General features: G+C 47.9%; 2 protein-coding genes across 5 annotated transcripts in view; one reads left to right on the forward strand and one right to left on the reverse strand.

The window, feature by feature from the left end:
- FBH1 (F-box DNA helicase 1) overlaps window positions 1–6,911 on the reverse strand; it is a 48,230-nt gene extending 41,319 nt beyond the window's left edge. The window contains exon 1 of one of the 2 annotated variants that reach the window (XM_029237138.1): window positions 6,893–6,911. In XM_029237138.1, the coding sequence (XP_029092971.1) occupies window position 6,893 (1 nt within the window). In that variant the 5' untranslated portion in view covers window positions 6,894–6,911. Of the gene's footprint in view, window positions 1–5,340; window positions 5,487–6,892 lie in introns of those variants that run through there. The other variant, XM_029237139.1, reaches the window with a different exon arrangement.
- On the forward strand, window positions 6,075–19,911 carry ANKRD16 (ankyrin repeat domain 16). 3 transcript variants are annotated; one of them, XM_029237144.1, is made up of 7 exons: window positions 6,075–6,403; window positions 8,289–8,509; window positions 10,028–10,070; window positions 13,076–13,184; window positions 13,678–13,839; window positions 14,947–15,025; window positions 17,388–19,911. In XM_029237144.1, the coding sequence occupies exons 1-7, from the start codon at window positions 6,084–6,086 to the stop codon at window positions 17,780–17,782; spliced, it is 1,329 nt and encodes a 442-aa protein (XP_029092977.1). In that variant the 5' UTR covers window positions 6,075–6,083; the 3' UTR covers window positions 17,783–19,911. The 3 variants fall into 3 exon arrangements, with proteins under 3 accessions (XP_029092977.1, XP_029092975.1, XP_029092976.1); XM_029237142.1 differs by lacking the exon at window positions 17,388–19,911 and adding an exon at window positions 16,051–17,230; XM_029237143.1 differs by lacking the exon at window positions 17,388–19,911 and adding an exon at window positions 15,599–16,228.
- Window positions 19,912–21,393: the final 1,482 nt, after the last annotated feature.

Below are 21,393 nucleotides of genomic sequence, written 5' to 3' on the forward strand. Positions count from 1 at the left end.
ATTGCGAGGTCATTACACGTTTGGATCTGTTTGTTACTGCAGTCACACCTACCCTAACCATTTGAAATTGACACCAAGTCACTTCCCTTCTTCCCCTACATTTGTTAATCATAATTTATACCAAAAGGCTTGCAGGACTTCCCTGGTGGCACAGTGGTTAAGAATCTGCCTGCCAGTGCAGGGGACACGGGTTTGGTCCCTAGTCCGGGAAGATCCCAAATGCCACAGAGCAACTAAGTCTGTATGCCACAACTACTGAGCCTGCGCTCTGGGGCCCGCAAGCCACAACTACTGAGCCCACGTGCCACAGCTACTGAAGCCTGCGCGCCTAGAGCCCGTGCTCCGCAATGAAAAGAAGCCACCGCAAAGAGAAGCCCACACACCACAAAGAGCAGTCCCCGCTCGCCACAACTAGAGAAAAGCCTGTGTGCAGCAACGAAGACCCAACACAGCCAAAAATAAATTAAATTAATTAATTAAAACAAACAAACAGGGCTTCCCTGGTGGCGCAGTGGTTGGGGGTCCGCCTGCCGATGCAGGGGACGCGGGTTCGTGCCCCGGTCTGGGAGGATCCCACGTGCCGCGGAGCGGCTGGGCCCATGGGCCACGGCCGCTGAGCCTGTGCGTCCGGAGCCTGTGCTCCACAGTGGCGTAGGCCACAGCGGTGAGAGGCCCGCATACCGCAAAAAAACAAAAAAACAAAAACAAAAGAAAAAACAAAAGGCCTCCAAAATGTACAGGTTACAGACCTAAATGGACAAGCTGAAGATAGTAAGTGCCTACAATTCCTGGAAGGAAAGATTATTAAAAAACAATTAAAAAAAAAAATCAAGATAACTCACCAGCACAGGTGCCTGACTGGAGAAACAGCTCATAACAAGAACCCAGCTGGGTGGTTTTGCTAATCTAGAGAAACCCAACCTCGTCCTGTTAGCTCCCCACAAGCCTCCCGCCCTTCTCCGAGGGACTCCGTGCAGATCAAGCGGACACCCTCTTGTTTCTGGTGAGACAGCAAAGGTGCCCACTGCTGGCCCATCGTTACCAGGAGCAGGTACTTCACAGGCCAAACTGCGCCCTGAGAGAACTAAGAGCCCAATCTGAGCAACATGAACGGTGTTGGTCCCCAACTCCAGTGCGACAGAAAGTATTCATTCAGCCCAGGCAGCACTCTGTAGTAATAAAACCACCCTGTATGTCTCTGAGAGACCTGCAACAATTATCTGTACAACTATATTTAAGTCATTTATATACAAATTATTACTATTACTATAGTATGGTTTTTAAAATTTATTTAATTTATTTATTTGGCTGCATTGGGTCTTCGTTGCTGCGAGTGGGCTTTCTCTAGTTGCGGCGAGCGGGGTCTACTCTTCGTTGCGGTGCGCGGGCTTCTCATCGCGGTGGTTTCTCTTGTTGTGGAGCATGAGTTCTAGGCCTGCGGGCTTCAGCAGTTGTGGCTCGTGGGCTCTAGAGCGCAGGCTCAGTAGTTGTGGCGCATGGGCTTAGCTGCTCTGCGGCATATGGGATTTTCCCAGAGCAGGGCTCAAACCTGTGTCCCCTGAATTGGGAGGCGGATCCTTAACCACTGCACCACCAGGAAAGTCCCTATAGTATGTTTTATTAACGTCTTCTTAATCATTGTTTAAGCATGTATTAACATGTCTTCTGCCCCTAGGCTGAAAGCTTTATAGTCTGGTGGGAGGAGCAAGGCACTCGGCCCCAGCACCCAACACTCACTGCTCCATAAATATTAATGAAATGAATGCATTAAAAGAACAAATGCACAACTACGGCACTTCCCTCTGAAGAAGATGAGGTTGTCTTCTTTGGCTTTGAAATCCTACACTATGTTATAGGTCCAACGTGCTTCACAGCTTTTGGAAGTTCTTTTACGTACTCTCATCTGATCCTTGCACAATCCTGCAATTGTGCCAGGATGACACTGGGGCTCAGGTGATGGAACTTAGGTCTTCTGACTCCTCAAGCCAGAGTTCTTTCTACGGAAGGTAATATTCTCTCTTCCACATCCAGAAATATTCAAAGCAGCTTCTAAAAACCTCAGCTTTAATTTCTCTGTCCCTTTTTAGAAATCACTGTGGAACACCATAACCAAAGATAGCAAGTATTTAGAAAATAGCAAGCATAAGGAAAATATCACAAAATACTGTACACTCAAAATGAAAAAACTTCCAAATATTTTGTCCCCATTAGCTCTACAAGAAGCAAAGGCAGAAAGGAAACACAACATCCAAGTCCTCACTCTCAGTGCAGAGCTGGGTCCCTGCCAGCACTACATCCTGCTTCCCTACAAACCCAAAGGTCCAGGCTCGCAGGCCCAACCTCACTTAGGTCCCCTCACACCCACAAACACCTGCTCCTCCCTTGGAAGAGCACTCACTTATTACAGCAAACAAGGACGGCGAGAGCTTTTCTACGTGTTTCTCGCAAGGAAAAGAAAGAACAGGGGAAGAACGGAAATACAAGAAAATAACCATTACTTACAGACTAGAATTTATAGATTTGAAAGGCTTTTTTCTACTGTCAATTCAACCCACAACCACTTTTAAGTATCTATGATTTCCCAGATTCATTATAAACACCATGAGGGCTTCCTCTCTTGGCATCTCTGGGGTCAAATGCTATTTGAGACACTGAGGATTCAAAAACAAATGATGTCACCTGTCCATAAGGCAGCTCTCAAAACACACACAAATTACTATACATAAGGCACTATAAGTGCTACACAAATGCACTTATGAAATGAAGAAAAGTGGCCAGTTAGGAAGGATGAAAAAGGCTTTATGAAGAGTTCAGCCTTGCAAGATGAGTAGGATCGGGGAAGGCAAAAGAAACAGTGTGTGCAGAAACACAGAGAAATAGCACACCAGTGGTGTGCCGGTAAGCCGGGTTTCATTAGAATAAGAGGCTCATGGATTGTGGAAAAGGATGGAAAAGAATTTGGAAACACAGAGGATAAATGTCCTTAAATATAATGCCAAGGAATTTGGACTTTATCATGTAGGCAATTCGGCGAATCATCTCGCTTTTCTAAGCAGGGTCAATGGCCAACCAAATTTACACATTAGAATGGTAACTCTGGAGGCAGGCAGAGGATGAGTAAACATGCAGACTGTCAAGAAAACAAGGCAGAAAGTCACTTTACCAACCAAGGCAAGAGGTGGTCAAGGCCTAAGGGCAACAGCAGCAAAAATAGGGAGAAGGGGAAAGTGAAGCCTAACAAGTTTTTTTGGACTGGTGAGACTGGAAGAGAAAAAACAAAACAGGTAACTGACGTTTCTAGCCAGAGCTCAATGATCACATCATTAACCACATTAAAAAGTAAAGGAGAAATCGTGTTTTCGTTTTAATCACTTCTTCCGGGAATGAAGGGAAAATGAAAGCTTTCAGTTTTGAAAATGGCTGTTTGTTCTGTTTTAAAATTATCTGTAGCATGCCAGGTTAAGCTCCGGGAGGTACTCTGAGATATGAGACTTGTCCTCAAAACGTCTGTGAGTGACAACTGGAGACATAAGATTCAAGACGCTTTGGTGAGATGCTCTAAGAGCAGATGATTCCACTGACAGATGGGCAAAGACAGAATTCACATTCAATCTTCGAATAAAATCAGCCTAGGAAGGATAGAGGGGAATGACAGGCAGAGAAAGATGATGACAACAAATCTGAAATTAGAGTTCTAAGTCCAATACCAAGTTTGGTGTTCACACACTCACAGGTCACAAAACATGTCAAATGATCACGACACTGGAACCACGAAACACAACAAAAGATAAAGGAAAGAGGACAGCCAAGCAGCAAATCACAATGCCAATGAAGGCCACATGCGAAATGAGTCACTACAGGGCACACCACAAATTCCAAACACCTGCACAAAAAGGAATGAGCAGACCAACTGGGAAACCTTAAGACCCCAGTATAGCTCCATCTATTAGCTTACTGTCAAGATCTGTCCCCTCTACACCAAACTTTTGCTCCAGAGAACCACAGGGGCTGTGGACAGGTTAACATACATTGTTATCTAAAGGGGGACGCAGACCAAAATAAGCTCCTAAAGAAGGCAGCAGGGGCAGAACTGCATGTGGGATAACAGTTAAATAACCAATCATCTGAATTTAAAATACTGTCCTATACTGCAAACGTTTTGTTTTTAAAAGCAAGGAAGCTGGAGGCGTAAGGCAAGAGAAGGTGGAGTCACTGGCAATGAGGATGTGGAGGGGGATTAACAACAAAAAGTGTGAAACTACCAGATACCTCAACTTCCATTTGCACCAACACCAACAGCTGCGCTAAGACCAATGCTTGGCATGTCCTAAAACTTGATGCACTTCAAAGCACTTTTACACCTTCCATTTTTTGGAAGTGGCAAAATACAAGGGGACAATAACTTTGGCAAAGCTGATACTGGACTTGGTTCTATCTCTGATGATTATCCATATTACACTCAGTTAACCAAATTCAATCCGCTCACAAGTAAAATGAGCTTGTTTTCGTACTAGAGGTCTTTTTCATTTTATCTCCGTTAATTTATTTGAGCAGAGTGCCAAGCACTGGCAGACCCTCACCAGGGGCTACCACCCTTCCTTCCAGAGGTCTTTATTAGCTGTACTCCCGTGGGAAAATCGCTAACTTCTTTAGGTCTCAATTTCCCCACCTGTCATGATGCCTTCCTTACAGGGTTGTTTGCGGATGAGATAATTAATGTAAAGTGGTTTGTAAACCAGAGTACAATACAAGATGTAAAGCAGAATTGTCTCCAGGCCTGGCAAATAGCAGCTGCTCCCATTTTATCTCTAAAGGAACTGAAAACACCAGAAGGGTTAAATGACGAGCATCCAGGAAGATTGGGTAAAGAACTCAACACCTACCCTCACGTCTCCCGTCACCCCACACAGCTTGCTCAGACCTCAAGTACCCTCCACCCGCTCAAGGCCCTCCCACATCACCTTAATTTTCTTAATACTCAGGTTAGGGGGAGGGCGACTGCAAACGAAAGAGGCAAAAGGATACCATAAAATGACTCGCCCAAGGTCAAAACAGCAGAGCAGAAGGAAAGGAAACGTTGACTGCCCCCAGCGGAGGCCACGTCTCCGCGACTCCCACACCGCCGAGCAGCGCCGCGCCCCCGCGTCCCAGGGCGCCTCGGCCTCCAGCGCGCGCGCCCCGCCGCGCCCCTCACCGCCGGCCCGCGCCCCTCTGCGCCCGCGCCCGGCCCCCAGTCCCCCGCGGACCCCCTGAGGCGGGACCCGCTGAGGAACACAAAGGTTCAGCGTCCACACGACTGGGCCCGCCCGCGCCCCCTTCCACGCCGTCGGCCTCACGCACTATGGCGCTCCACACCGGGGGCCCCGCCGCCGCCGCCACCGCCGCCGCCGCCTCCGCCGCCGGGCCAGAGCCGCCCGGACACCCAGTCCCAGCATCCCCCGGGCAGCGCGAGCCCGAGAAGGCCGCGGACTTCCTCCACCAGCTCCGCCCCCGCCGCAGCCCTGGGAAGAGCCCGCCGCCGGCGCTGACGGAATGCGCCCCTGGCCAATTGAAACGCGCGTGCGGAAGGGGCGTGCTTACGGACTTCTCTGGCGGCCAATCGAAACGCGCACCCGGAGAAGGGGTGGCTACCGCTCGCGGGCCCCGCCCCGTCCGTGCTTCCGCTAGGGCGGAAGAGGCGAGCAGAAACTTTCCCAGAGTTCCTCCGAGCTCGGGAACCCACTGAGGGGCTGCGGCAGTTGGGGTGGGGCGGGGCCGAGGCTGTGGGCGGGGCAGGCTGCGGTGGGCGGGGCTGTGGGCGGGGACGCGCGGGCCCAACCCCGTCCCCGCGGGTCCGCTCTGCTTGTGACTGGGACCGGCAGCGGCGGTCACGCGGTTCACCTAATGATTCGCCGGAAAGTGAAGCCAGCGCGGGCGGCAGCCTCCGAGCGTGCGTTCGCGGCGGCCAGCGGGGCGCGTGGTCAGCCGGAGACCTGAGCGCCCGCCCGGGGCCAAGCCGGCAGGGCGAGGCCGGGGGCGTCCGGGGGAAGGGTCGAGGAGGGCCCTTGGGGGGCGGGGGCGGGCCGGGAGCGGAGCCAGGGGCCATGGCAGCGCCCGCGGACCCAAGGCGGCTGTGCCGGCTGGTGCAGGAAGGCCGGCTGTGTGCCCTGCGGGAGGAGCTGCGGGCTGCGGGAGGCGCCGGCTGCGCGGGGCCGGCCAGGGACACCCTCCTGCATTTCGCCGCGCGCCACGGCCGCCGGGAAATCCTGGCCTATCTGGTCGAGGCCTGGGACCTGGACATCGATGCCGCCAACCGAGACTACAAGCGGCCTCTGCACGAGGCTGCCTCCATGGGCCACCGGGACTGCGTGCGGTATCTGCTGGGCCGAGGGGCCGCGGTCGACTGCCTGAAGAAGGCCGACTGGTAGGTGGCGGAACTTGCGGAGAGACCCTCACCATTCCCCGCAGAATCGTAGATTCCCGCTCCTTTGTCGGCCTCCACGCCATAGCCCCTCAGCCTTACCCTATTGAGCAGAACATTGTTGCTACCCTTATGGGGTTAACTGCTCCGATCTTCTGTTCCAGACTGCCTCCCATGATAGAGCAGAGAACAGTAAAGTACATGATCAGATAGAATATAAGCAAACTACAAATTGTCTATATGTCCTACGTATAGCATGAGCCCCAGGGCGGGATGTTCTTCTAGGAACACGTAGCTAAATGATTACTTCACCAGTGACATTGTTTTAACTTTATACTTTGAAATTCGTAGTTATAGGTTCTCAGAAATTTGCAAAGACATGGGAGAAGTCCCATGCACCTTTCCCCCATCTTCCCCCAAAATTAACATGTTAACAGCCACAGTAAGGTAACAAGAAGAAGGAACCGCAATTGCTACAATCAGTATACTTACTCGGATTTCACCAGTTATACGTACACATGTGTGTGTCGGGGGGTGCTCTGTGTGATTTTATCACGTGTAGCCTTGCATGACCACCTCCACAGTCAACGATGCTCACCTGTAACCATCACACAAAGTAATTGCATTGTGTTAGATCCACATCGTTTTTAGTACTATGTCCACCTCCTTGGAGGTTATGAACATCTGAAGATGCATAACATAATGAAGTTCCTGAATGAATCCACAAGGGATTCCTGATCTGATATAAATAAGGAACACATCAGACAGCCAGATAGCTAAACAAAGTGCATCTTGCCCACTGGCATGGGGGGGCGGGGTGCGTAGACCTGGTGACTTCTTGAGGTTTGCACTTTGGCTGTGACTAAGCACAAAACTGATTTTCTTATGCTTATCCAGTTCTATGGGTAAGGAAACAGTCTTCCCAAACAACCGTTAAAAGGGCACGTTTCATTTGATTGTGTGCTTAGGAAATGCAGTTACAGTGAGACATTTTTGCCTGTTCTCACCTTGCTGGCTTTCTCAAGTCCCTTCCCTGGATTCATTCCCTCTGTGAAGCACTTCTTGAAGATTCCAGCCTTCATTTATCTGGGTGTCTCCCTCTTGATTTCTCATTCACTATCATTACTACATTACCAAAAATAAAAAATCAAAATAGTGTTGGTAATTAAGTAATATCAAAGCAGTCTCAGAGGACAGATCCTGGCTGAGACCCATGTAGTTATGTTGAGCTTCAGCTGGGCCAGCCCCTGGGACAGGAGGTAAACAAGACCTGCCCCTGCTTCCGAGAGTCATAGCAGATGAGAAGGCAGAAGCACAAAATCACTGATGTGGGAGAAGAGGAGTTGATAGTGATGTAGTTCACTGTCCCATAGTTGTGGACACACATCAGTTCAGAACCTTATTGTAATCACGCCGTTTCATTTGCTCCACCAATGTAGGCTCCTTATGGCAAAGCACTTTGTCACCTGCTCTGTTTTAACTCCTTTTCAGAACAGTTTAATTATCGGTTACTGATTGAGGTGAATGGGATAAGTCCAGCAGAGTACCTCTTATGCAAATATTAAGCACAAACTGTCTGTGATTTTGACTAGCTCTGTTCCAATTCAGTGCCATACTAAAAACTAGTTCAGAAACAACTTTGCCTCCTCAGTATTCCCCACCTGTAGGGGCGCCCACGTCACAATCATTTTCCCCTTGTTAATTCTCCCAGGGCCCTCATGACAGGCAGGGAAGTTGCCAGCCAAAGCTGTTTTCCTGCTTCCCAGACTCCCGAGTCCTCTAGGTCTTCCGTCTCTGCCAAGGGTGTGCGTTTTTCTGAAGCCCTGGTCGAGTGCTTCTAATGCCTCAGCTGCCCTTCCGTCTGACAGCTTGTCCCGATTGATCTTAGGACTCCTCTGATGATGGCTTGCACAAGGAGGAATCTTGAGGTGGTCCAGGACCTCGTGGAGCATGGCGCCAATCCACTGCTGAAGAACAAAGATGGCTGGAACAGTTTCCACATTGCCAGCCGAGAAGGCGACCCTCTGATCCTCCAGTACCTGCTCGCTGTTTGCCCAGCTGCCTGGAAGACAGAGAGCAAGATTGGGAGAACCCCGCTGCACACCGCAGGTATGACCTGGAGCTGTGCGGGATGCCACCCACCAGGGAGCGAGGGGTTGGGGAAATGGCAAGGCATACGAGCAGCTTTGGAGTATTTTGGCAAACACTTAGTTTCTAAAACCAGTGTCACCGGGCCCTTAACATGCTCTTCTTTCTTGTTTTAGGTGACTTTTCACATACATTTGTCTTCTCCTCTCCAGTTAGATGGTAGGCTGGTTCTGTTCCTTACTAAGTCTTTGACCTTGGGCAAGGAACTTAGTCTCTTGAGCAGGTTTCCTCAGCCACAAAATAATGATGATGATGCCCGTATCACAAGGTCGTAGGGATTAAGGCACATGCAAGGCCCTCTGTGCAGTGCTCCACACACAGTGAGCACAGGACAGCTACAGCTGCTATTTTCACAACCATTTTGACATTATTATTATTAAAAGCAAAAGGAAAGGGGACTATTTCCTTGTATCTTCAGTAATACCTACTATGGTACTGTCCATTTAAATAAATATAGGTGCTTATAATTAAATACCAGGGCTCAATGGATGTGACTTATCTAGTGACAATGTTGAATATAAATCTGGACTACCATTTTCATTGTTTGGAGTAATTATCCTTAACTCCGAACTGTTTATTTGTAGATTATCTTAGTTGAAAGCAAAAGCACCACGGTATAAGACAAAAGGGGCATTAAGTAGACCAAGAGTCCAGGTCAAGACATTTAGAACATAATCTTTAGCCCTCTGGATAGCACATTGAATTAGAATACAGGGCTTTTAGGTTTCTCTGAAATCAATACCTGTGACATGATGTAATTGAGGAGATAGGCACACAGTTATTCTGGCCACTGTTAGGGACTAAAGAATCCTTTATAAAACTTTGCACATGAGTGGAAAAACTTCTCTGCTCGTGAATTGTTTGACGAACTACCCTGCTCTTGTGGAGAAACAGTCAGTACCCAGTCATTCACACAAAACAGTGGAGAGTAGATAGTCAAAATCTTTTTTTTTTTTTTTGGGCCACGCCGTGTGGCTTGTGGGATCTCAGTTCCCCGACCAGGGATTGAACCCGGGTTAGAGCAGAGAAAGCTCGCAATCCTAACCACTAGGCCACCAGGGAACTCCCTCGAAATCTTTATTATAGAGGATAGTTATTTCTAGCAGGAGAATTAAATTCCTGGTTATTTTGTCATGGATTACTCTTAAAATGTTTTACATTTCTTGGGAAAAAACTGACTGGTCCTAGGGATTTGTAGCACGAAAGCGAGGAGGCAGGTTTAAGATTGAATGTTTGCCATCAGAGTCTCATAAAGACAAGATAATCAAGTGTGAGCCTTGTACCTGTTAAGTGAAAACATCACTCTTTACCACTCATTGAGCTAAATTTGTCTTTTTCTGGGGCGGTGGCAGTGTACCTAACTTAATACTCTTTCCTGGAAGTTACAGCTAGAGGGATGGGGCACAGAGAGGTGCCAGGAGGGAAGAAGCATTTTATTTTTGTGCTAAAAAGCTCTCATTCTCAACTCTCTCCACCCAGCAATGCATGGCTGTTCAGAGGCAGTAGAGGTGCTTCTTCAGAGGTAAGAACAAAACAGCAGATTAAGGAAAATATTTGCTAATTGACAGTTAATATCAGTGCTGCATAATATCAGAGCTCAGACAAAATGTTCATAAAGAATCTAAGGTACCAAAACAGACATGAACAAAGGACTTAAGCAGATAAAGAAGGTGAAACAAAAATAGCTAACAAACCTGGGGAAACATTGGCCTTTTATCTGTTCATTCAACAGACATTCATATACTCACTCAGCACTCACTGTACCAGGCGCAGGGGCTACCACAGCAACAAAATAATGCGGTTTCCCCCCCAACCCATGGAACTCACAGACGGGCAGGGAAGATAGACGCTGCCCACGTCGTGTGAGTCTGATGAGCATTACAGGGAATTGCGAGGTCCCCACAACAGCATGGGACGTGGCCTAGGGGTGAGGGATCTCGGCCCCAGTGACACTGATGCTATGACCTGGAGGAGGCTGAAAATGGGGGCAGGGTGGAGGGGGCATTCCAGGCAGAGGTGACAGTACCGTGAATGCTCAGGGCCGGGGACAAACACAGTGCACAGAAGAGACCAAAAGAAGATAGGCACTTGCTGTGTCCCAAGAGTGACGGGGAGGCTGCAGAGGAAGGGCGATTCAGGGCCAGTGGGACACTGGGCACCATCTGAGGATTCCAGATCTTGTGCTAAGCATATAAGATACCACTGAATAATAAGAGATTTTCATTTTTCAAAGATCCCCCGGTTGCAAAACAGAATGGATTGGAGGGGGAGCAAGCGTGGGTGCTGTGAACGCAGTCCGGCGGCTGTTGCAGTTGAACAGGAGAGATGGTGGTGGCTGGACCACGATGCTGACTATAGGGTGAAGAGAAAGGTCTGGAGACACTTGAGAGGTAGAATCACCAGATCTCGGTGAATAAAGGGACAGACGGAATGAGGGAGAAGGACGAGTCCAGGATGATGGCCAGGTGTCTTGTTTAAGCAGCTGGTGCTGTGCTGGTGCCACCTGCCGAGGTAGATGACACCTGGGGAGGAGGGGCAGGCTTGGGGAGAAGCTGGCAGTGTCACTTTTGGGCATGTTGAGTCACATGTACCTGTGAGACACCCAGGCAGAGACATCCAGCGGGCAGTTAGACACAGATTTTAGCCCAGAAGAGAGGTGTGGGCTGAGATACAGGAGTGGGCCTCGTCAACATGGAAGTGATGATTGAATCCATAGGATGGAAGTGGTTACCTAGGAGACGATGAGTGAAGAGGAGGAGGCCTAATGTAGTGCCCCGAAAGCATCACTGTGTAGGGCTTGCCTCCTACGTGTTGGGACTGTATACCTGCAGTCATAAATACTCCTTCCTTCATTCAGCAGATGTTTTCTAAGCACCTCCTGTGTGTGTTAAGCACTGGGTGATAAGCAGTTAACACAGTTCTTTCCCTAACAGCCTGCAGGCTAGTGTGGAAGCCAAGTATAGACACACAATCACAGAAATGTCATAAAATTTCAAATGGTGATGATACTACAAAGGGAAAGTCCACAATGCTGTGCGGGAGCAGGGGTCATCCTGTAGATCTGGGGGAGAAGATGGGCCTCTGAGGTCCTCCTGAAGCTGAGATTTGAAGGATGCCTTGGAGTGGCCAGGTGAAGAATGGCACTAGGATGTTCCAAGCAGAGGGGACCAGCAAGTGCAAAGGCAGCAAAGAGCCTGGCACCCAGGGGAGCAGAAGGAGGTGGGACAGGCAGGACCGTTGAAGGTAGGAACAGAAGAAGATGAGACAGGTGAGAGGTAGGGCCGAGAGGAAGGGGAGACAGGTGTGACCACGAGGAAGGTAGGAATGGAAAAAGGGAGGACTGGGGAGAAGGGAAGACGGGTAGGAATGGAAGGAGGTAGGACCATGAAGCAATAGGAACAGAAGAAGGAGGACAGATAGGCTGTGGGACCGAGAAGAAAGTGGGACCGGACAGAAGGGGGGGTCACCTTAAGCACAGGGAGGAGGGGCCCCAGGATCCCGGAGAAGTGAGTGGATGCCACATAATCCTGACCATGGGAGGTCATGTTGAGGTTTTAGGCTTTGTCCTTTGTGGTTGGGAAGTAGTTAAAGCTTTTAACCAGGAGAGGCTGTACCCGAATTACGTGGTGAAAAGATTACTCTGTCAGTGGTGAGAGCAGAATGGCTGGGCCGGAACCAAAGAGAGAAAAATGGGTAGGAGGCTGTTGCCTGTTGGCTTGGTCTTTTTTTTTTTTCTTTTTTCTTTTTCCCGGCTGCATTGGGTCTTGGTTGCTGCACATGGGCTTTTCTCTAGTTGCAGCAAGCAGGGGCTATTCTTAGTTGTGGTGTGAGGGCTTTTTTTTTTTTTTAACATCTTTATTGGAGTATAATTGCTTTACAATGGTGTGTTAGTTTCTGCTTTGTAACACAGTGAATCAGCTATACATATACATATATCCCTCTTGCGTGGGCTTCTCATTGCGGTGGCTTCTCTTGTTGTGGAGCATGGGCTCTAGGCGCATGGGCTTCAGTAGTTGTGGCACATGGGCTTCAGTAGTTGGTGGCACACAGGCTTAGTTGCTCCGTGGCAGGTGGGATCTTCCCAGACCAGGGCTCGCACCCGTGTCCCCTGCCTTGGCAGGCGGATTCCTAACCACTGCGCCACCAGGGAGGTCCCTGTTGACTTGGTCTTAAGGGGTGAAGACAAAGATGGAGACAAGGATACAGTTTTGTTTAATATTTTGGATGTAGAATCGAGAGGTTTTGGTAATAGATTGGCTATGAGGGATGAGGGGTGACTTCAATGTTCTGCATGAGAAACTGGAGAGATCACGGTCCCTAAAATGTGACAAGAAGCTTAGAGGAGGAGAGGGTTTGCTGGGGAAACCAACCTGCTCTCGAAGAGCTCAGTACAGATACTGAGGTGGGGAAGGAGGGCGAGCACTCCAGGTTCTCACGGATCATCTATAAGGCAGGTGGTCAGGAGTCAGCACCATTGGGTTTGAAGCGGTGACTGTTCCCAGCTGTTACTTTGTGTTTGGGCTCTAGGTGCCAGTATGAACCGGACTGCAGAGACAAGTGTGGCCTCACACCCTTCATGGACGCCATCCAGTGTGGACACATCGACATAGCCAGGCTGCTCCTCGAAAAACACAAGGTATAGAAATGGTTTGGTTTTATCCCTTTAGTTCTTCCTACAAGTTTTAGATCATGGGATAAACAGGAAGCATTGTTGTTCAGATCATGGGTTCAAATCTCAGCTCTGCCACATCCCCCCCTCTGAGGTCCCCTTTACCTCTTTAAGCAGCAGTGTTTCCATTTGTAAAACAAGGTTACTATAAGGATTACATAACATAATGTACATAAAGCAGTTAGCAAAATAAGTATTCAATAAATAGTAGTTGTTTCGTAATAATAATAACAACAGACTTTCCCCAGTAACTCTATTTGTTTGGCACTTTAGCCTACAGCGTTGAATCTTAACCATTCTTTTTGGTTAGAGCATCCTTTGAGAATCTGACAAAAGCTTTGTATGTATCATGTGCCCAGGAAAATGTACATAGACCACAGAGTTTTGCCAAAATGTCAGAAGTCCATGGACCCAGGTATCTCTGCTCCTTACCTTTGTTCATGTCTCTCCCAACCTCTAGGCTTGCATTTCTGCTGAGGACTCCCTGGGGGCCCAGGCCATCCACCGGGCAGCAGTCACTGGGCAGAATGAGGCCGTCCAATTCTTGGTCTCTGAGCTTGGCATCAACGTAGATGTGAGAGCAGCCTCCACCCACCTCACAGCACTTCACTACGCAGCTAAGGTTTGTTTCTTTCCAGAACAGTGTTCTTGCTTCCTTAGGCTTGCCTAACTCTGTTGATGAGTAACCCTGTAGTCGTGGTTCTTTTGCTCGATCTCTATGGAAAAAAGAAATTGCCCATGACATACTCTTAAAATGGTCATGATTCTAAAGCCCTGTGGCCCTTTAAATAGAAACCTGCCTTTATTTGTTTCTGGGTAAAAACTGAGAAGAGCCCTTTACTCCATGTAATGTCTGGGCTCTGTGTTCCCTCCTGCCCTTTTTTGTTTTCAGGAATAATGTTATTTGAAGCCGTAAAAATCCATCGTATGAAATTCCTAGTTCCTTATCCTTTTACTGGATTTCAGAAGATTTCTTTAAGTAAGAAAAGGGAATTGCATTTACTGGGCTCTCTGATGTATGAAGTATTGAAGACACACAAAAGTTTTCGCTAGAAAAGTAGCCACTATCTTTAATTGGCCGCCTGCCTTTACTTGTTTTCCTAGCAACAGGAATAAACATTTTTCTGGTGAACTGCACTCCCCTGCCTGTGTTCCCCCTTTGAGAACGTGGGTATACAGTTGAGGGTGGGCTAAGAGCATGGTCTATGGCCACGGGGATAAAAGCGAGTGGGAAGATTGAACCTGCAGCCTTGGTTTCAGTCTCAGCAGGTACTGACAGGCTAACTGGCTGGACAAAGGTATATCGATTGCTTCACAAAGGACAATGCCAGCTGTGATAATAATCCCATCCAGGGGAGGTTACGCTCTTTTCCAGTTTATTTCTCCCCTAAAGATTTAGCAAAGAGTGTGTTTGCTTGGGAGATTTAGAATTGTGCTTTCTGAGTAAATCACAAGATTTATACTCCTTACACTGAGGGAAACCCAACCACAGTGGTCAGTGATTTGGCTACAAAATTGATCATCTGTATTCTAATAACTAAGCGTCAGCTACATCTTCAATGATTCATGCTGAAGTTCAAGAGTAATGTGACGAGCCTTCCTTTGGATATGAAAATTCAGTTTCAGCAGTCGAGTATTTTAGAAAAAGCACCTAATGTGCATTAGAGTTTGTGTTTAAGGCTCGCTTTTGTTGTCATTACAGTGGTAACACGTTTATTTCAACTCTCAGGAAGGACACATAAGCACAATCCAGACACTCTTGTCCTTGGGTGCCGACATCAACGCCAAGGACGAAAGAAATCGATCAGGTATGACCTCATTTTACACGTGCTTTGAAAATTATTAGTAAACTGAATGTAAACAGTGGACTTCTATGTTAAAATCATCACTTTTAATATTATTCCTCTAGTAGCTCAGCAACTTTTCCTTAAAAAAGCACCTCCTCCATTTGCAAAGCTATAGAATTACTGCTGTTACCATGGTAACGATGATGACTACTACTCCTTACTGCTGCTGGTATTACTGTTGTTGTTTTGATTATTTTAAACCACACAACGTATGTGAAATCAAAGCACTTTCTATCTTAATCCATGATCACACCAGCTCCCCAGGTGTTACATAGATTCTTCATAGGTCTTCTCTCTACGGAATGTATTTTAAAACCTTAATCACTATAATTTTTTAGATTTCGGGCTCAGAAAGATATTTTCAGAGCTAATTTCTTAGACTTGGACTTTAGAATAAACCTTCTCAGTATCACTCTGCGCACCAGTGTCCATCTTGCAAGGGTTAAGTAGGACCTTGTGATGCTTCACAACTCACTCCAGGGCTGCAGAGGAAGGTCACTAAGTCCCAGGACACAAACTTTCTCCTAACGACAGGGGAGCAGGACCCAGGATCATGGCTCACAGCACATCAGAAACCCTCAGCGCCAGTTTCTAACCAGAATGGGAAGATGTGTCAGCAGTTTTTCTTTCTGTTACGTCATTCTTACTCATGGTGATATTTTTACTTACACAGAGAATTCACAAAACTTTGAAAATGTCTTGTGTACTATTTAAAGTCTCCTATTTCTCATTAACTTACTTTGTTGTTTTAGACAAGTCTCTCAAATTCTCTCCAGTTGGTTTTGTTACTTTTAAAACCATTTGTGACCAAGTCAGGTTAAAAGGAAAAATGTTTTGATCCAGAATAGGCAAAGTCATAGGGAAGAATATGGAACTATGAAATCTGTGCAATTGAAAGAGTCAGTGTTTTTATCAGGGACATCCTGCTCCCCAGTCAGTACTGCTGTAGCTGATGCACTGAGCTGGGTGCCTCTGTCCCCACCCAGCCCTGCACCTGGCCTGCACGGGGCAGCACGCGGCCTGCGTCAAGTTCCTCCTGTGCTCTGGGCTCGGGGACTCTCTGGACATGACGGGCACCCTGGCTCAGCAGCTCACACGGAGTCCGGATATCCTTCAGTGCTTCAACCACAGCGCAACAGCTGAGGGCGTTTCCAGAGGAAAACAGTGAACCCACAGTAATGCACATCCTGCTGCTTGAATCTGTTTGCAGATGCAGTGAAATGGGCCAGTAGCCAGTGTTTTCTGCCCTCCCTCTCCTGCACTCCCCGCTTTGGTGGCGGATTCCCCAGGGATGAGGCGTCTGTCTTCCTGGCTGTATGATTGCACACCGCACGATCGGAATCTTTCCATAATCTCTGATTCACTTTTTCTGCCCTTCCAGTGGAGTCAGATGAAGTCGGTGTCTGGAATCCTTAGAGAAGCATGAAAATACAGTGTACATACTGTTATGTATGTGTGTGAAATGTTTTATAATCAAGAGTGTGTGGTGAGGCCATGATAATAATATTTAGAATATAGCAAGTTCCTATTGCCTTGAGAGGTAAAACATAATTGGCCTGTATACTTTCTTCTTTCATGGGCTTTTCATTGGCATTGCAATGGTTTAACTTTTGGCTTCAAAGCCTGGAAGGAAATGCTGGGATCTGTTTACATAGACATTTACAAGGAATGGAAACGTTTCTATAGTCTAAGCACTGCTCCTTGAGCTATAATGTTTTAATCTTGAGGTTATTATTTTTTTAATGACAAGTTCTGTATTGGCTCCCTTTGGATAATAAAGGCATCTCAAAATGCATTGAAGATATTTACAAAGCTTTTCCACGACCTCATTTGAAAAATGGGGTTTGTCCCACAGGTCACATTTCCTGTCCCACCTTCCACCTGCCCACGGAAGCTTGTGGCTGTCCAGGAGTGAAACACTCGACATTGTAACTTTGAAAAATTTTGTAGCAACTTAAACAGATTGAAGAAAGGATGAGTCCTCAGGCATTTGGATTCTTTTCCTGTTTCTTTTCCTTTTCTTTTTTTCTTTATATGCAAATAATAATTATTAGTCCAAGTCAATCTGTTAAAAAAGCGTTCTCATCAGTCACAAGCAAGACGCAGTCCCCTCGTTCAGTGTCATCTGGTAAGAACTCATCACACACCCTCACCCCCGTTCTCAGCATCGTGCCAGGCTGGGCAAATAGTAGGAATGTCCAGTTCTCTGTTATTCCCAGGTGGTGCTGGCTGATTTTTATCCCTAACAACCAGATAAATGTGCTGGTAGAAACACGACTGGGACCTCTGAGTCACACACTGTCTCCATCTGCACCTTCTCCAGCTGCAGTTAACCGTTTCCTGTTGCTCCAGAGATGTCTTCGTGTCCCTGCCTTTGGGTCTTTGGATGGCCTGTTACATGCATCCCTACTTGCAGGTGGGACAGAAAGACCGGTCTGGGGCTGCCCTTCTCCCCTCAACACACACGTGAAGCAGCTTTTTCTTTGCAGTGACTGCACACAGGTGTGTTCCCACCCGAGCTGTGCCTCTGCCTTACACACTTGCCATGATGATGGTCTGTCGGGTTATGCTTGGTTCTCCAGTACACGGCTCTCCATTGAAAACGCCCCTGTAGCGTGGACAGGGCTGCTGGATGCTGCTGCCAAAGCTACTCGAGAGCCAGAGAGGGCAGTGATGATAGTAACATACATTGTGGCAAAGATAGCGGTGATGATATAATTACAACCTATTACCGCAGTAGTAATATATTGAGAATGCTAATGACAATGGTGGTGATCATTAGTATTATTCCCTCACTTCCTAATTATAGGTACTATTCTCACTTCCTTTGGGTGTTAAAAGTGGGGCCCTTCCCTGGCCACCAGATCTAGAATTTCGTTCCCTCCTTCAACATTTTATATCTTCTTCCCTTAGTTCATGTTTTCTCCATAGCATTTACCACTGTGGAATATACCAGCTGTCTTGAGTTATTTATTTTCTCTGTTGTCTGTCTCCCCCACGAGAATGTAAGCTCCTTGGCCAGGGTTTTTGTGTCTCTTGCTCACTCACTATATATACAGGACCCAGAACAATGCCTGGCGCATGGTAAGGTTGTAGATCATGAAATAGCCAACGAGTGAACGATAACTTCTGTTTCTTGAGCACTTACTGTGTCCTGGATGCTGTGCTGAGTGCCTTTCCTGGCCAGTCTCGTTCCATCCCTGGCTCTTACGAGGGGCAGCCCCTCCTAATTATCCTCCATCTCAAGCATCCTTTCTCATCCCGACCTCCTTAGAGAAGAGCCTGTGCTTGGTTCCCAGTTCATGGGCACTGCCGGCCCCTGCCGCCCCCTGCCGCCCGGCTTCCTCACTGCTGCTCTTAGGTCACCGGGACCCAATTGCCAAATCAAGTAACGTGCCTTTAGCCCTCATGTTACTGATCCTTTCAGTTCAATTATCAATCACTCCCACCTTCCGGAAGCTCGTTTCTTGTCACCTCCGACAACACGCTTCTGGGTTTTCCTTTCTGACCTTCCTTTTCCGTCTCTGTCGTGAGCGCCTCTGTCAGGGCCTATCCCATACATGCTTCTGTCCCCGCTCAGCACTGTCCCTGTGCCGAGTGTGCCTCCAACCCATCTCATCCACTCATCTCACTGCCCCCTGACCGTTGAGTCCCTCCAGCCCTGGCCCTCTGCTGCCGGCTATACGTTTTTGCATGGATGTCCCAAGGCTGCCCCACACTCAACTCGCTCAAAACCTAGCCTCCCCCTAAAATAAAAAATTAAAAAAAAAAAACATTGTAAATCAACTATACCCTAATATAAAGTAAAAAATTGTAAAAAAACAAAAACAAAAACCCAAAAAACCCTAGCCTCCCCCAAACTGTGTACATTCATTCTGCGCCTGCTGTCTGAGCTGTGACACCGCCCTTCATCCCGCCTCCCTGGGTCCCTTCCTTCTACAGGAGGCCCGGCCAGTCTGGTCAGCTCCATCCTTACGGTGACTCCCTGGTTCGGGCTTCACATCCAGACTGCTGCTGCCACAGCCCAAGTTCTCCTCCTGCGCCCCCTCAGATGCATTCCCCGCACAGCCGCCGGGGCTCTGATGTGACCAAGGGCGCTGACCGCCGATGCTGGCCGCCACCTTCACCAGGGTTCCCAGCGCCTCATCCATGACCCACGTCCAGAGACCGTGGCCGGTCCTTCCGAGAGCGCAGCTGATCCACGTGAGAGGTCAGAGCAGAAGCCGGAAGGGATACAAAGAATTGCTGTCATTTGAAAATAGCTGGGACCCAACACACATTACCAAAAAAAGTTATACAAGAAAGTATTTACAAGACAAAAGTGGAAAAGGGATTGCAACATGGAAAAGAAAGCACAAAGCTCACACTCGGAAAATGAGAGCTCTGCTGTTGCGGGGCGGGGGGAGCAACACTTTATCCAGCCTGCTGTTCCTAGATCCGCCAGCAGGTGGCGGCACAGAGCAATGTCCCTTTTATTCGCCCAGGCTTTTTTTTTTTATAGAGCCCATCGTAAAATATAAAAAAGTAAAGGAGAAAACAAAACCGATCATTCCGCTGCCCTGAAATGACCGCCCTTACTTCTTCCTAGTCTTTGTAAATGTACATAGTTGAGATGATGCCGTATGTGCGGTTTACCCCAACTTTACATCTCAAGCACATCCTAATACTCTTCAGAATTCTGTGACCTTTTAGTTTAATGGCTGTCTAATGCCCCATCGTATGACTGTCCACACTTATTCCTTTATGTTGTCATTTTGGGGTGGTTTTGTCTCGTTAAGATGAGATGTAGATGGGATAACCAGTGAAGCTTTGTCAAATTCGACTGAAAGCAGGTTTAGGGAGCGGGTCCTGCGGCAGGTGGGGGGAGGGGGACCGGAAGCCCGTGGAGGCCAAGCTCCAGGCGCACAGGAGAGAGGAGGGAGGGCAAGGAGACAGCTTCAGGTGGACCCACACAAACACCTCAACTGACATCGGTTTTTAGAGGGAGTGGGGTTGGTGGAACACGTGTGTTACATTTTCTACCATCGCGAATAACAATGTGCAATGACATTTGACGGTCTGTAGACTTGTTAAAATTGCTTTCATAAGCCAGCAAGGGTGTGGAGGGTTCAAGACCCAATTTGAAAGAGGGATGTGATGTTTATCGAGAAAAACGAGGTAGAAGTGGGGCCTGGCCTTTGACCTGAGCCGTGACAGTAGGATTTGCTTGGCCTGCATGAGGAAGGCCTATGGGAAAGCATTTGTAACATCCCCCAGAAAGGTGATTGACTTGGTAACATGGACAGGCCAAGGGCTTCCTGAGAAGAGCACTGGGGAATATTTACACTCAGCAGCCACCCAGGAGCTGCCACAGGGCCTTTTCTGGCCTGAGAACGTCAACCTCAGGGTGAACGCAGGCATTTCAGCCGGCCTCGTGGTGTGAGCTAAACCCCTTTTTCCTTCTTCCCCGTCTCTGGAAGACTCAGAGCATACTTAAGGGTGGGTGGCATCCCGGGGGGCACATGAAACAACATGAAAAACACCGCAGAGTGGTGATTACCTCTTGTTCAGGGTTCACTGCTCCAGGCGTTCCTCGCCCGGTTACCAGGATGGCCTGAGGACCAGTGGTACTGCTGGCAGGATCAGGGTGCCTCTCCAGGCTCTGCAGTTAGCAGAATCCAACTCACATCCAGAAGTGTGGCTGGAAGGGAGCCCAGGAAACGTGGTTTATAATCTTCCTGGTACTGCAGTGTAGGAAATCCCATAAAGAGGAGGTGGCGTTCGAGTCCACACACCCACCATACTCGGTGTTGCTGGAATACCTTAGCAAATCTACCACCTGGGACCCCCACAGCCCCAGGGGCTAGTCACTAATGCCTGTAAAATAATCCCCCCAAAGGAGAATCATTTCAGTGTTCTTTGGACTTCAAAAGTAGCCAAAGAATTCAAGTGACAGCTTATGGCAGAAAATCTTTTTCAGTTATTGAAATTAGGGCATAACTAAGAACATTCAGAATACCACACACACAGTTTAGGTGGTCTTGGTATAACTGGTAGGGGTGGGACAGCAGTGACTGCAAAATGAAAGTAGTTAGCATGTACATGCTCTGTTAGGGGAGACTAAGGGGAAACAGGTGTTCAGCCTAGAAAAACATTCTAGTGGATTTCCTATGAAGTCAATGTGTCCTGAGTTTAATTTTGAAACAAATTTAAAAATTGAAATAAATTAATTAATTAATTAAAATCTACCACCTGGGAAAGTGCCTGATTCCCACACACCATCACCAGAGCTGTGCTACCACATTCTTAATTTCTGCTAACTTGATACACCATCTCACTGTTGTAATCCT

This window comes from Monodon monoceros, unplaced genomic scaffold (assembly GCF_005190385.1).
Source record: "Monodon monoceros isolate NGI ecotype Baffin Bay Population unplaced genomic scaffold, NGI_Narwhal_1 Super_Scaffold_21, whole genome shotgun sequence".
NCBI classification, from domain to species: Eukaryota; Metazoa; Chordata; class Mammalia; order Artiodactyla; family Monodontidae; genus Monodon; species Monodon monoceros.

What these genes read in the sequence shown, in the direction of transcription:
- ANKRD16 (XM_029237144.1), top strand. Translation starts at nt 6,084, where the DNA reads ATGGCAGCGCCCGCGGACCCAAGGCGGCTGTGCCGGCTGGTGCAGGAA. An exon ending in GTAGAGGTGCTTCTTCAGAG is followed by an intron (nt 10,071 to 13,075) that starts GTAAGAACAAAA and finishes TTTGGGCTCTAG; the next exon opens with GTGCCAGTATGAACCGGACT. An exon ending in TGCTCCTCGAAAAACACAAG is followed by an intron (nt 13,185 to 13,677) that starts GTATAGAAATGG and finishes CCCAACCTCTAG; the next exon opens with GCTTGCATTTCTGCTGAGGA.